This window comes from Microchirus variegatus (assembly GCF_963457635.1).
Source record: "Microchirus variegatus genome assembly, chromosome: 12".
Classification (NCBI taxonomy): Eukaryota; Metazoa; Chordata; class Actinopteri; order Pleuronectiformes; family Soleidae; genus Microchirus; species Microchirus variegatus.
The window spans coordinates 13,895,247-13,906,897 of record NC_139813.1 but is presented as its reverse complement, the minus strand read 5'-3'; the positions used below and the strand labels follow the sequence as shown (position 1 = coordinate 13,906,897).

The window sequence follows — 11,651 nt, the reverse complement described above, 5'->3', positions numbered from 1 at the left end:
AAAACACAACTATTATATTTAATAGCCTATAAGAAGATATAATAAAACGTTTAATTTTAGTGAAATGACGGACTCAGCAAGCGGCATACTCTGCATAATGAAAAGAAAAAATAGAAAGGAAAAAAAAGAAAGCCCTTTTTCTTTTTTTCTTTTGCAACCAACTGCATCTCCCCAACGTGTTGTGATGTCGTGGACGAGCCCATCAACGAGAAATATATTTGTGTACGCACATGATAGGCTGACACGGCTTTGGTCCACGCTCATTGGCTACTGTTAAATTATACGCTTCCTGATTGGTCAAGCGTCGAGAATAGGAAGTGTCTATCAGTAGTAGGGCTTAACATGGCTAGCTAAGTAGTGTCTGGGCAATATAAACTAAACGCTTTAGCCTTCCCAGGTCTTCGTCTTTAACCTTGAATATTTTGTAGAACGTAAAGGTACTCGGCTCGTCCAAGGAGTTAGGTCAAAAAGAGGGTGCGGTTTTTTGGGTCTTTGTGTGGCCCTGGCTTTGTAGCTCAACGTCTTTTTAGCCAGTTAACTAGCTTAGCTTTGCATTGGAATTTGTTAGCTTGTCTGACAGCTTCAACAGGTATAACTAACCGAGTTAGTAAAACCAGAGGGACTTGGGTCTTGTTTCATCTGGTCCGCGTGTGTTCGTGTGTTCGTGTATATTTATTTATGCTTATAACCACAGTGGAACTCAGCTCTATCTGAATGTTTGGTGTTGGACATAGCAACAGCTACAGCTAGCATATTGTTAGCCTGTCATCAGAAGCTATGGATTTAAAAAGGTGTTTAAAGACAACGAGAACATTATACTTGTTCACCATTCTGCTGATCGTCTTCGTCACAGTAATAACATCTGGTAAGTACTGGAGTTTTGCTGTATTCTTAGCTACTAGCTTCGCCATTTGAAGTATGTGTATTTGATACTGTAGGCTGCAAATGTTTGTGTGCTCAGAACAGGTTCATCCATCTTAAAATTATTGATTTAAGTGCTGCATTGTTGAAACTTTTCAGATGAGGAGCAACACGGAAATGATGGTCCAGAGCTGAAGGTATGTTAAACGGCATGTGATAGTGGTTAAAGCAGTGTTTCCCTAACTTTTTCGATGTAAACCACTGAAATGTAAATTTTAACATGCATGTTTTGTTCATAATATACTTGGGGCTGGACAAAAGCTCAATACTGATACATTTACAATCTAATTTTCTTCGATAATAATATAAAAAGGTGTTTGCCAATATAATGTGTATTGCGGTATGAAGCACTCTTTGAGACATAATGTATACAAAGTTTAAAATCACAGAATCAAATTTCATAAAGAGCAAAAAAAAAAGATCTGAAAAAACCCTATGCATCATGTAAACACTTTGCATTGCTGACATTTTGTCATGTGACTAACATAAGTGAGTACTGCACTTGTTGGAGTGTTTATATCATGATCAGATGGGTTTTTAACAAGTAGTTGTTTTAAAGTGCTAGAAATATGGCAAATTACTCAATCTTGTGATATCAATATTGATTTTGGACATACACATACAGGGGATACCAGTTATGACAAATTAATGTGCTGATGTTATACATTTTTTTAATGTGCATTTGGTTCCCCAATTTTTTTCTAGTCTTATCACGACCCAGAGAATGAAGAGGAGGACGTACATCTGGCGTCAGTAATTGTGGCAGGTGCCTCTGTGACCTCTGGTCATGAAGCCTCACAGACAGAAGAGGAGAAATCTTCACCTGTAGAAGGACTGGAAGGAGAGGAGAAAGAGGACCTCCCTGACCAGCCTCCTCCACCTGAGGAGAAACCTAAAGAGGGTAAATATTAAGATTTAGACTCAACAGTGAGCTGTAAATAGTTAATGGGATGTGTGGACTGTTAACTTTGTGCATCTACCCACACAATTCAAAAACATGTTTTCTTTATGTACTCAATGTGATAAGGTGGGTTTTTGCACTTTTCTGTTGTAGCAGTAGGACAAAGGCTCTTTCTTGCCGTAACTTGCGGATGTGACTGTTGGAGACAGAGAGGGAAACAGATTTTTAAATTTGGCACCTGCCTAATTAAAACCTAGGAGTGCAGTGTGATTATTATTATTTTTTTTAAGGATTTTGAAGCTGTGCTTAATATCATAAATCACATCTGTTTTTTCTTAAGAATGGGTATTGCCTTGGATGTTTTTGTGACATTTATCAGTATTGCTGACTCTAAAGCAAAAGCACACATGTGGTTTCAAGGCAGCACCAGATAGGATGAATGGTTAAACCCCCTGAGAAATTAACTGTGCTGTGCACCTGTGGCTCCTCTTGCAGTCAGTTACATCATTATACTTGGGGACTGTTAACCAGTCTTCTCACTGGCTTCTTGCATAAATTTTATAAGATTATAAGATTTATAATAAATTATGAATCTTGAATTAAAGGTTTTAATGTTATACACTCTGTGTTATTTTCAACTGTTTTACACCATTTTTTTTACTATAATTTTGTACAGTTCCAGTGGTGAATGGAGGTACAGCCCATGGAGAGCCCTGTGTCTTCCCATACTTATTTCAGCGGAAGGAGTACAGGGATTGTACCACCGATGGACGGGGTGATGGACGGCTGTGGTGCGCCACAACCTATGATTATGACCAGGATAAAAAGTGGGGGTTTTGTGAAAGTAAGTCTTCAGTTAAAAGCTCAATAGCTACTGAAATTATTTATGAAAGCTAATTTCATACCATATTTTGTATGTTCTTATTGGCTTCCTCTCTCTTTCCAATAGCGGATGAGCAGGCACAGCAGAGACTGGAGGCAGAGGAGGCTGAAGAGCAGTATCAGACTATCCTGCGCATGCTCAATATCACCACCAGGAGGACACAGAAAAAAGAGTGAGACGCTTCTCTCTGCTTTATTCTAGTGCTTGTTGATTTTTAACTGTACTGTTGTAAGAAGCACACAGTGCTGTTGCAACAAAAGGTTTCATTTTGTTTTAATCTTAATCTGCAAGTGTTAACTTCTCACTCCTTTTTTTCATGTTTGATTTGCTCCTGGGTAACTGTAGTCTCCACATCCATATTTACATTGAATGTCACAATAGTTTTTGTGACGCGTTACATAATGTAAAGTACACATTATTTTAGAATGTCACACAGGCGCCATCACCACCTCACATCTGCTAATGCAAACACTCACTCTAACCAGGTTGTATGAAAAGCTGGTCAAAGTAGCAGAGAAGGGTCATCAGAAAGCCATGGAGAAGGTGGCCTACGCCATGCTGTTTGGAGATTACATGAACCAGAACATCACCAAGGCCAAAGAAATGTTTGAGAAGCTCGCAATCGATGGCTCACCCAAAGCTCAGATGGTACATTTACCTTTTGATAATGTTTTCATTCTGGAAAATGCCAAAGCTTATACAGTATGTTGGGACTGAATCACGTCTATACATGTGTCTACTTGTTAGACCCACTTACATGCCACATGAAAATTCCCTCTACTCTACTAGATTATTGAATTCTATCTTTACATCAGTGAATAGCAAAGTAAACTCATTGTTCATATACCAATGTCAATTAGATAATAGTCTGTATGAGGAAGCAGACCATGGATAATCACTGTGATATCCACTGCACTGCAAAATGGTAAAAAAAAAAAAAAATCCAATTATATTGTGACCTGACGTGTGTGCCTAACCCTAAAATGTGTAAAACGCCATGCTTTGTTTTTCAAAGGCTCTTGGCTTTCTGTATGCTGCAGGACTTGGAGTTAACTCAAGTCAAGCTAAGGTGTTTATTTTTGTTTGTTTTTGTTTGTATGACTTCATTTATATACAGTATATGTTGTTATTTACCTTCAAAGTAAATGTAATTTTCTGATACAATTGCTCACACATTGCTCGTCTTGTATTTCAGGCCTTGGTTTACTATACCTTCAGTGCTCTCGGTGGGAACTTGGTAGCTCATATGATTCTGGTGAGTCCATAGATCAGTCAAAGAATACATTACAGTTGCATATTTAATCTATTAGATTTTAAGAATACTAATACTAATACTTTATTAGGGCTACAGATACTGGGGAGGTGTGGGTGTCCCCCAGAGCTGCGAGTCAGCTCTAACACACTATAGGCTTGTGGCAAATCAGGGTAAGATTTTCTTGCACTTAATAAACTTGTTATTGTAATAGTCAGGTGTGATATTCTGATACCCAAAGACATACATTCATAATAGGTTTTTCTCTCACTGTTTCTTTACTCTGCTTTCTATCAACTCTTCCAGTGGCAAGTGACGTGTCTCTGACTGGGGGCACGGCCGTGCAGAGGGTCAGACTCCTGGATGAGGTGGAGAATCCAGGCTCCACCAGCGGAATGTTAGAGGAGGACTTAATCCAGTACTACCAGTTCCTTGCTGAGAAAGGAGATGTACAAGCTCAGGTAAAACAAATTTAACAAACTTTTTTTTAACACTGCAGGCAATTAAATGTTCTCTTCTTCTCTTAAATCCAATTTAAATTCAGTATAGAATGTGTCACAATGACAGCTGTTGAAACTGTTGGCTTTCCTGGGCAAATAGAGTAATAGAAAATGAGCAAAAACTAATTTGAATTTCTTGGTTTCATGGAGCATGTCCTTGTAGCTTGTAGTCATAAATTGTGTACATCATAACTTCTGCTTTTTCAGTTGTGCAGTTGCTTTCCATAATCTGTTAACTGACTTGTCTGAGTTTAAAAACAAGTGCAGGTTCATGATGTGAGAAATAAAATGTATTCCTTGTGTGGACAGTGTATCAACACCAGACACCAAAGCAAATGTATTTGTAAAATAGTCATAGCATAGATTATTTTATATGTATGTGTTTTTGTTTCACTTCAGGTGGGATTGGGTCAGCTTCATCTGCATGGAGGACGTGGAGTTGAACAAAATCACCAGGTAGCTTATGCTTTGAAGACCACTTTAAATTATGCTTGGGGTTATGTTGGAACCAGCTAATGTTCATTATGCTTACTCTCCAACAGAGGGCGTATGACTACTTTGCTCAGGCTGCAAACGCAGGGAATACACATGCTATGGCTTTCCTTGGCAAGGTGGGTGAGAGGAGAGTAATGGCTGTTACATCATAGTTTTTGTGAAATGCAACTTTATTTTTGTTGTTCATTGGTCTTTTCTATTACATAATAATCTAATAAGATTACTCCTCTGTCACTTCTGTGTTTGCAAATATTGTGAAAATGTTGCCCATGATGTAGGCGAAACAGTCAGATAGTTGGAGAGCATTAAGACGCTCTCAATCCAGTCCAAAATTAAGAAAGCCAACAATCTGGCAGTGCTGTTGTAGGTGGCTTAGCGGATTTGTATTTAAGGCATTACATCAGTTAAATTGAATAATAATTGGCTGTCATGGGCTACTTCATCCATTTATACTGTTGTTTTGTTTGTCATCTGTTATGTTATTTATCATTCTGCACTCCTATTTTCTTATATGGTATGCAAATTCTTGTTTCATGTATGCAACTGCATAAGAACTGACGGTCAAAGTTTTCATTGCTTTGTTCCTTGTGTGGCTCAGATGTATTCGGAAGGCAGTGAGTTTCTTCCTCAAAACAACGAAACAGCACTGCAGTACTTCAAGAAGGCTTCAGACTTGGTAAGAATGAATAATGAAGAAAGTCACTGCTCCTTGTAAAAGACTAAAAAGAACATGTGTTTGTTCCCTTCTAATCATTCAACTGTCTATTTCATTTAATTATTAATCTATTTTCAGGGTAACCCAGTGGGACAGAGTGGCCTGGGTATGGCATATCTATATGGGAGAGGTGTCCCAGTGGTAAGAAACCTTTTTTGCACAAGATACCATACTTTGCCTGTACATTAAAACAAGATAAACTTACTATGATCCATATCAGATATGATACTTTTTGAACCGGAATGCTTGAGGCTTTTTTGGCACTAAGAACAGTAGTTAAATACTGAGTTTCTCAGTAGTTTAATTTATGAGGCTTTCACTTTGTGTGAAGGCTGAAGTGAGAGCAGCCTTTTGAAAGTTGCGTGTTGTGTTTCTTCAGAACTATGAGCTGGCACTGAAATACTTCCAGAAGGCAGCAGAGCAGGGCTGGGTGGACGGACAACTCCAGCTGGGCACCATGTATTACAGTGAGTGTGGAGGAATTAGTGTACACACACACACACACACACACACACACACACACACACACACACACACACACACACACACACACACACACACACACACACACACACACGCCTGTGTGTATGTGTACCTTGGTTTGGAGTATGTGATTTTTGCACACACCGTCCATTGCCTCCTGTCATATTTTTTTTTGCCATCTGTCTGGTAAATCGTAATATCATATCTCTTCCAATCTGTCAGTGTCTCGTTATCTTTATTTCTTTCACATCATTTTAATTTCTGTTGACTTGAATACATCTTTTCCAAGGATGTGTAGAAGTGCTTGAAATCCTTAAATGTGTTCATTTTAATGTTGTTTTCAAGGTTTGAACTGTATTTAAATGATTTTTTTGGATTATCACAGTATATATATATATATATATATATATGTGTGTAAGTATGTAATATACCACAGATGTTAGGTGCTGGAAAAGCTTGAAAGTGAACATTGAAAGTGCTTGAAAATTTCTTAGGAAATGTGTGTGAAACCTGCTCACTGTTTTTCTTTCCTCTCTTCCTCTCGATCCCCAGATGGCATTGGTGTGAAGCGTGATTACAAACAGGCACTGAAGTTCTTCAACTTGGCCTCACAGGCAGGTCACATCCTTGCCTTCTACAATCTGGCCCAGATGCACGCCACTGGCACTGGTGTGATGCGCTCGTGCCACACTGCTGTTGAGGTGAGCTGCTCCTTTTCTCTCTTTTTTTCTTCTTTCACGCATTCATTTTGGCCCTTATGCTGCCGATTATGTAGCTGATCTTTTAGTTAAACCGTCATTATTTACACTATTGTGTCATTGCAAGTTGGAGATGCATACAATATCTACTCAAGTTCTCTGTTGTTTCACACTTTGTGCTTTTTTCTGTGCTGCAGCTTTTCAAGAACGTGTGCGAGCGCGGTCGCTGGTCAGAGCGTCTGATGATGGCTTATGGCAGCTATAAGGAGGGTGAGACTGATCCAGGACTGGTGCAGTATCTCCTGCTGGCTGAGCAGGGCTACGAGGTGGCCCAGAGCAACGTGGCCTTCATTCTAGACCAGAGTAAGAAAAAACACAACATTTACATCATCAGGGTCCCTACAGATCCTTGAAAGATCATATTGGTTTAATGTTTAATGCTATATTTTACGTGTATTTAATGTCCCCACTCACGGACATAGTTATGTGCGCATGCCATTTTTTGCTGAGATCATGATCGTCATGTAAACGTAGCTTGAGAGCTTTTCTCGTGCTTTACTCGTCTTTCACTGATACCAGTAGTCGTACCGCGGTTCATGACACTATTGTTTCCCCAGTAATTATCTTAATTCTTACTTTTTGAGGTCTTAAAAGTCATTAAAATTGGTTCTAAAATGTGCAGATACCCCGATCATGATAGGAAGGAAGGAAAGTGTATTTAAATTATACCTTTTTTTTGTTTTTTTCATTTTTAAAAATCACCCTGTAGCCTTCACTGCTCTCTGATGTTGTTGTAGACCCATTTACTGTTTGCCAAGACGTTCTTTCTCTACATTTTTTTTGAGAAAATGCTTAAATTTCCAGTGTACAAAGCACTCATTCTTAAATGTAATATTCTAACCATTTCATTAATTTTGTCTTTGTAAACAGAAGGGATAAAGATCTTCAGTGACAATGAGACTTACCCTCGTGCTTTGCTCCACTGGACTAGAGCTGCAGCTCAAGGTGAGTCCACTCATCTGTCCCTCGTCAATTTTGCATCTCGGTGAGATTTATTTGTAGCTTTAACCTTTCTCTTTTATTGTGACTCCATCTCCTAAATATTTTTTTGTTACTGTGAGTAGAAAGAAAGCTGATGTATTTTATTCTCTTTCCCAGGTTATACTGTTGCTAGGATCAAACTAGGGGACTATCACTTCTATGGCTATGGGACAGATGTGGACTATGAGACAGCTGTCATCCACTACAGGCTGGCATCAGAGCAGCAGCACAGTGCTCAGGCCATGTTCAACCTGGGTTACATGCATGAGAAAGGCCTAGGCATCAAGCAGGTGGGCACTGAGTCTCTGCTTCGACTCTTAAACGTTACTCTTGATCTTTATTTGTCTTTATAAGTGCTTTGTTTAATCTTGGTGATGTTGCTTAATAAATGCACAATATATAGTCGTAGTTAATGGAGTGGCTGATCTTGTATTCAGAGAAGATGCACTGAGGCTGATTTATAATTCAGATTTGCTTTCTGCAGGACATCCATTTAGCTAAGCGCTTCTACGACATGGCAGCTGAAGCCAGCCCTGATGCTCAGGTCCCAGTGTTTCTGGCTCTGTGTAAGCTCGGCCTGATTTACACACTTCAGTACCTGCAGGATTTTAATGTGAGTACTTAAATTTCTCAAGCTGACAAATTGCCACTGAAATGGAGACTTGGAGCTTAAGCACATTAAATACTTCTTCATTCGATAGAAGTGATATTAATCATGTTTTTGTCCTTTTTGGCCATGGCTCTTCTCAGTTGAAGGAGTTGACTTCTCAGGTGGACCTGGACCAGCTGCTTGGCCCAGAGTGGGACCTCTACCTTATGACTGTTATAGCCCTACTTTTAGGCACCGTCATCGCCTACCGACAGCGCCAGCACCAAATCATCGTGCCGCCTCGTCCACCTGCACCTGCACCTGCACCCGCACCCACCCCAGCGCCGCCTGCCAGACCTGCTCAGGAACAGCCACAGCCACAGGACCAGGACCAGGACCAGGACGAGACCCAGGATCAGGGAGAAACACAAACCCAGGGCCCGGCACAGGGGGAGGAGGAGGAGGAGGAGGAAGAGGAGCAGCAGCAGCAGCAGTGAGAGGAGGCTGGACGGAGCAAGGACAGGAACAGACAGACTCGAGCCGTGCTGCCACCGCTGAGCGAAGCAGGTGCTGGATACCCCGAGAGTTTGAGCACCTCTTTCTCTGTCTGCTCCACCAAAAAAAAAAAGACAAAGATGGCTGCAGAAGTGCGCAGCCTCACAACTTGTTTTCTTTATTTAAAATACGGCCCTGTGCTTTAGAGCAGAGGTGTTCATGGTCAGTGCTGCACAACAGTGTTGAGCAGATGGATAATCGCAGACTTGTTTGTCTGTGAGCCCCCGACAGGATGCTGTCAGAAGCACCAAGGTCCTCGCTGTGGAAATAGTCTTGCAGTTGATGGATCAAAGGCATTTTCATCAACATAGCTGAGTCTGATATGTGCATTAGGTTCTTCCTCACTTTCCCTTTTTAAGAGAAAATAACACCATTGAACTGCTTCAATTATTTTGTGCAGAAATTAAAAAAACACACAAAAAAAACATGAATGGAGATAATTTTATTTACTAGGCCTGGTGTTGTTGCTGAAACGAGTCATGTTTGTGCATGTTTTGCAGATTTTTAGGCACTTTGTTTTAAATAAGAAACACAGTTTTACATTGCAACATTGCATTTATTAGTTGTTTGATTAACCTGCAATTCCCAGAGAAAAACGTTTTCTTTTTTCGTTCAGCATTAGTAACACATGCAGTATGTTAAATGGTTTACTTTAACTGATGGGAAAAGCTGGACTGGATGCTTGTTTGATAAATTATTTAATTTTCAGCACACAGATTGACATGTTTTCATTTTGAATGAGAAGCTGTTGCCAAATCCTCTGTGGATCCAGTTGTCGCATATAATGTTTTTTTTTCACTCCAGTGTGAAGCAGAGTGCACAGTCTTTTTGGAAATTCATTTTTGAATTGAAAAATGGTAGAAAAGCAAATGTGCACAGTCCTGTGAAAGAAAGCAAAGGGCAGTGACGACGACTGTATATTCCTGTGATGACTTTTCCCATAAATTTGCTTCAATTTGTTGGTTTTAGCGAAGAAAACTCAACGGTTTCCTATTTCCTTGTCGTTTATTAGCCTTGTGTTTGCTGAGGCAGAAAGTAGAGCAGCCTCACAAAATACGAGGGCTTTACACTTGGATCGTTTCCACTTTTCAGAGAAATATTTTTCAGCTGTTGTGAGAATATTCACCCCCTCAGAATAGTTCACGTCGTAGCTCTGTGCTGTGCGTTTCCTCTTTGCTCAAATGATTCTTAATTGGTACCTTAGATAGGGAAATGAATAAAGCCCTTGTTACAGTGTTTATCAAATATCTCCCACTTTCCCAGTTTATTCTATTAGGTCCATTGTTTTCAGTTACACAGTCTGTGCACATTGTTGGAATTATTGGGAACTGATCTAACGCATGACATATGAAAACAAAGAAAGAACAGTCAAATGTTGATGTTTTTTTCACTATGATGACAAATGATTCCTGATTCCAATGACACTGGTGTCTCTGCATTCATGCGTTTGTACCCTCTCTCACATTCATGATGTCTCTAAAATGAAACACTGGTGAACAGAGTTGCGATGACTGCATTTTTATCATAGTAAATACAAGTTTATAAGGAAATAAATGATATATGGATATTTAGTTTGGTCACTTGGTCATTGGATTGTTTTTGTTCTTGTTAGTATGTGGATGCCGTCAATGACGGCATGAAAGATGAAGGGATGAGTTATGTGTGATTGGACGAGGTGTTTTGCTGCTGACGCTGATTGAGCGTTGAAAGATGGCTGTCAGAGGACCCACTGTTTGTCACTCAGCTGTGGAGGGAGGGCTAGACAAAGTGACAGAGCGTGGCATTGTGCAGTCTGCAGGGGTGACCCATTGACACTACTATGGAGTGGCTGTGGATCACCGTGGCAACATGTGTGCTCGTGTCCTGCACTGTCAAAGGTAAGTGCTGGAAGGCAGCATTTCTGCATTTATTGTTTCAGCAATGTAGAAACCTACATTAGCGTATATGAAACATTTACATGAAGTTTAAAGTTAAATAGCAGACTGCTTGCCTGGTGGTATCATTTTGGTTTTTTTGGACTTGGACTGATTCTTCTTTTTCGATAAAATATGTTGAGGATTGGCTTATTTTGAAGTGGAATCTTGTTGATATTACTCTGTCAGGCAGCGACTGGTGGTTGGAGTACGAGGAGGGGATTAGACACTACAGCAAGGAGGCCCTCAACAAGGTAATGTTTACACCTGTTTTAATCTTCAACATGAACACAATGTGATTGATTATGTGTGTTATTCAAACATGTCTGGTCAACTAACAATGAACCTTTAAAGCAGGGGTCTCAAACAGGCCACATGCGGCCCCCCAATCAATTACATGTGGCCCCTCACTTAATATCATGTTGTAATGAAAACATGGCCCACGACCTCACTGTCTTTTAAACACAGTGTGTAGCTGAGGCACAGCTGCCAGTGAGGTGATAGAATATGTTTTTTATAACAGAAATAATAAAACATTTGGTCCTAATTATCCCATTATTAAATGTATCATATACAACATTCAATTACATATATAAATACGCTTGTTAGAGCCCGAGCCACGAATGGCAGTGGCTGAAACGGCTCCTCTTTTAATGACAGTTGGCCACACTATTATTTATGTAATTTAAAATAAATGTCTGTTTT

At 39.9% G+C, this 11,651-nt stretch overlaps 1 protein-coding gene across 1 annotated transcript; it reads left to right on the top strand.

Annotated features, from left to right (window-relative positions):
- Positions 1 to 351: 351 nt before the first annotated feature.
- On the top strand, positions 352 to 10,581 carry sel1l (SEL1L adaptor subunit of SYVN1 ubiquitin ligase). Its single transcript, XM_083898338.1, has 21 exons — positions 352 to 865; positions 1,021 to 1,058; positions 1,627 to 1,822; positions 2,499 to 2,666; positions 2,772 to 2,877; positions 3,191 to 3,353; positions 3,721 to 3,774; positions 3,901 to 3,960; positions 4,049 to 4,130; positions 4,264 to 4,418; positions 4,857 to 4,913; positions 5,000 to 5,068; positions 5,551 to 5,628; positions 5,746 to 5,808; positions 6,047 to 6,134; positions 6,703 to 6,851; positions 7,046 to 7,211; positions 7,779 to 7,853; positions 8,007 to 8,179; positions 8,374 to 8,502; positions 8,640 to 10,581. Exons 1-21 carry the CDS (start codon positions 778 to 780, stop codon positions 8,973 to 8,975), a joined length of 2,493 nt encoding a protein of 830 aa, XP_083754464.1. The 5' UTR covers positions 352 to 777; the 3' UTR covers positions 8,976 to 10,581.
- The last annotated feature ends 1,070 nt before the right edge of the window (positions 10,582 to 11,651 follow it).

What these genes read in the sequence shown, in the direction of transcription:
- sel1l (XM_083898338.1), top strand. Translation starts at nt 778, where the DNA reads ATGGATTTAAAAAGGTGTTTAAAGACAACGAGAACATTATACTTGTTC. An exon ending in AGGAGGACACAGAAAAAAGA is followed by an intron (nt 2,878 to 3,190) that starts GTGAGACGCTTC and finishes CACTCTAACCAG; the next exon opens with GTTGTATGAAAAGCTGGTCA. An exon ending in GCTGGGCACCATGTATTACA is followed by an intron (nt 6,135 to 6,702) that starts GTGAGTGTGGAG and finishes CTCGATCCCCAG; the next exon opens with ATGGCATTGGTGTGAAGCGT.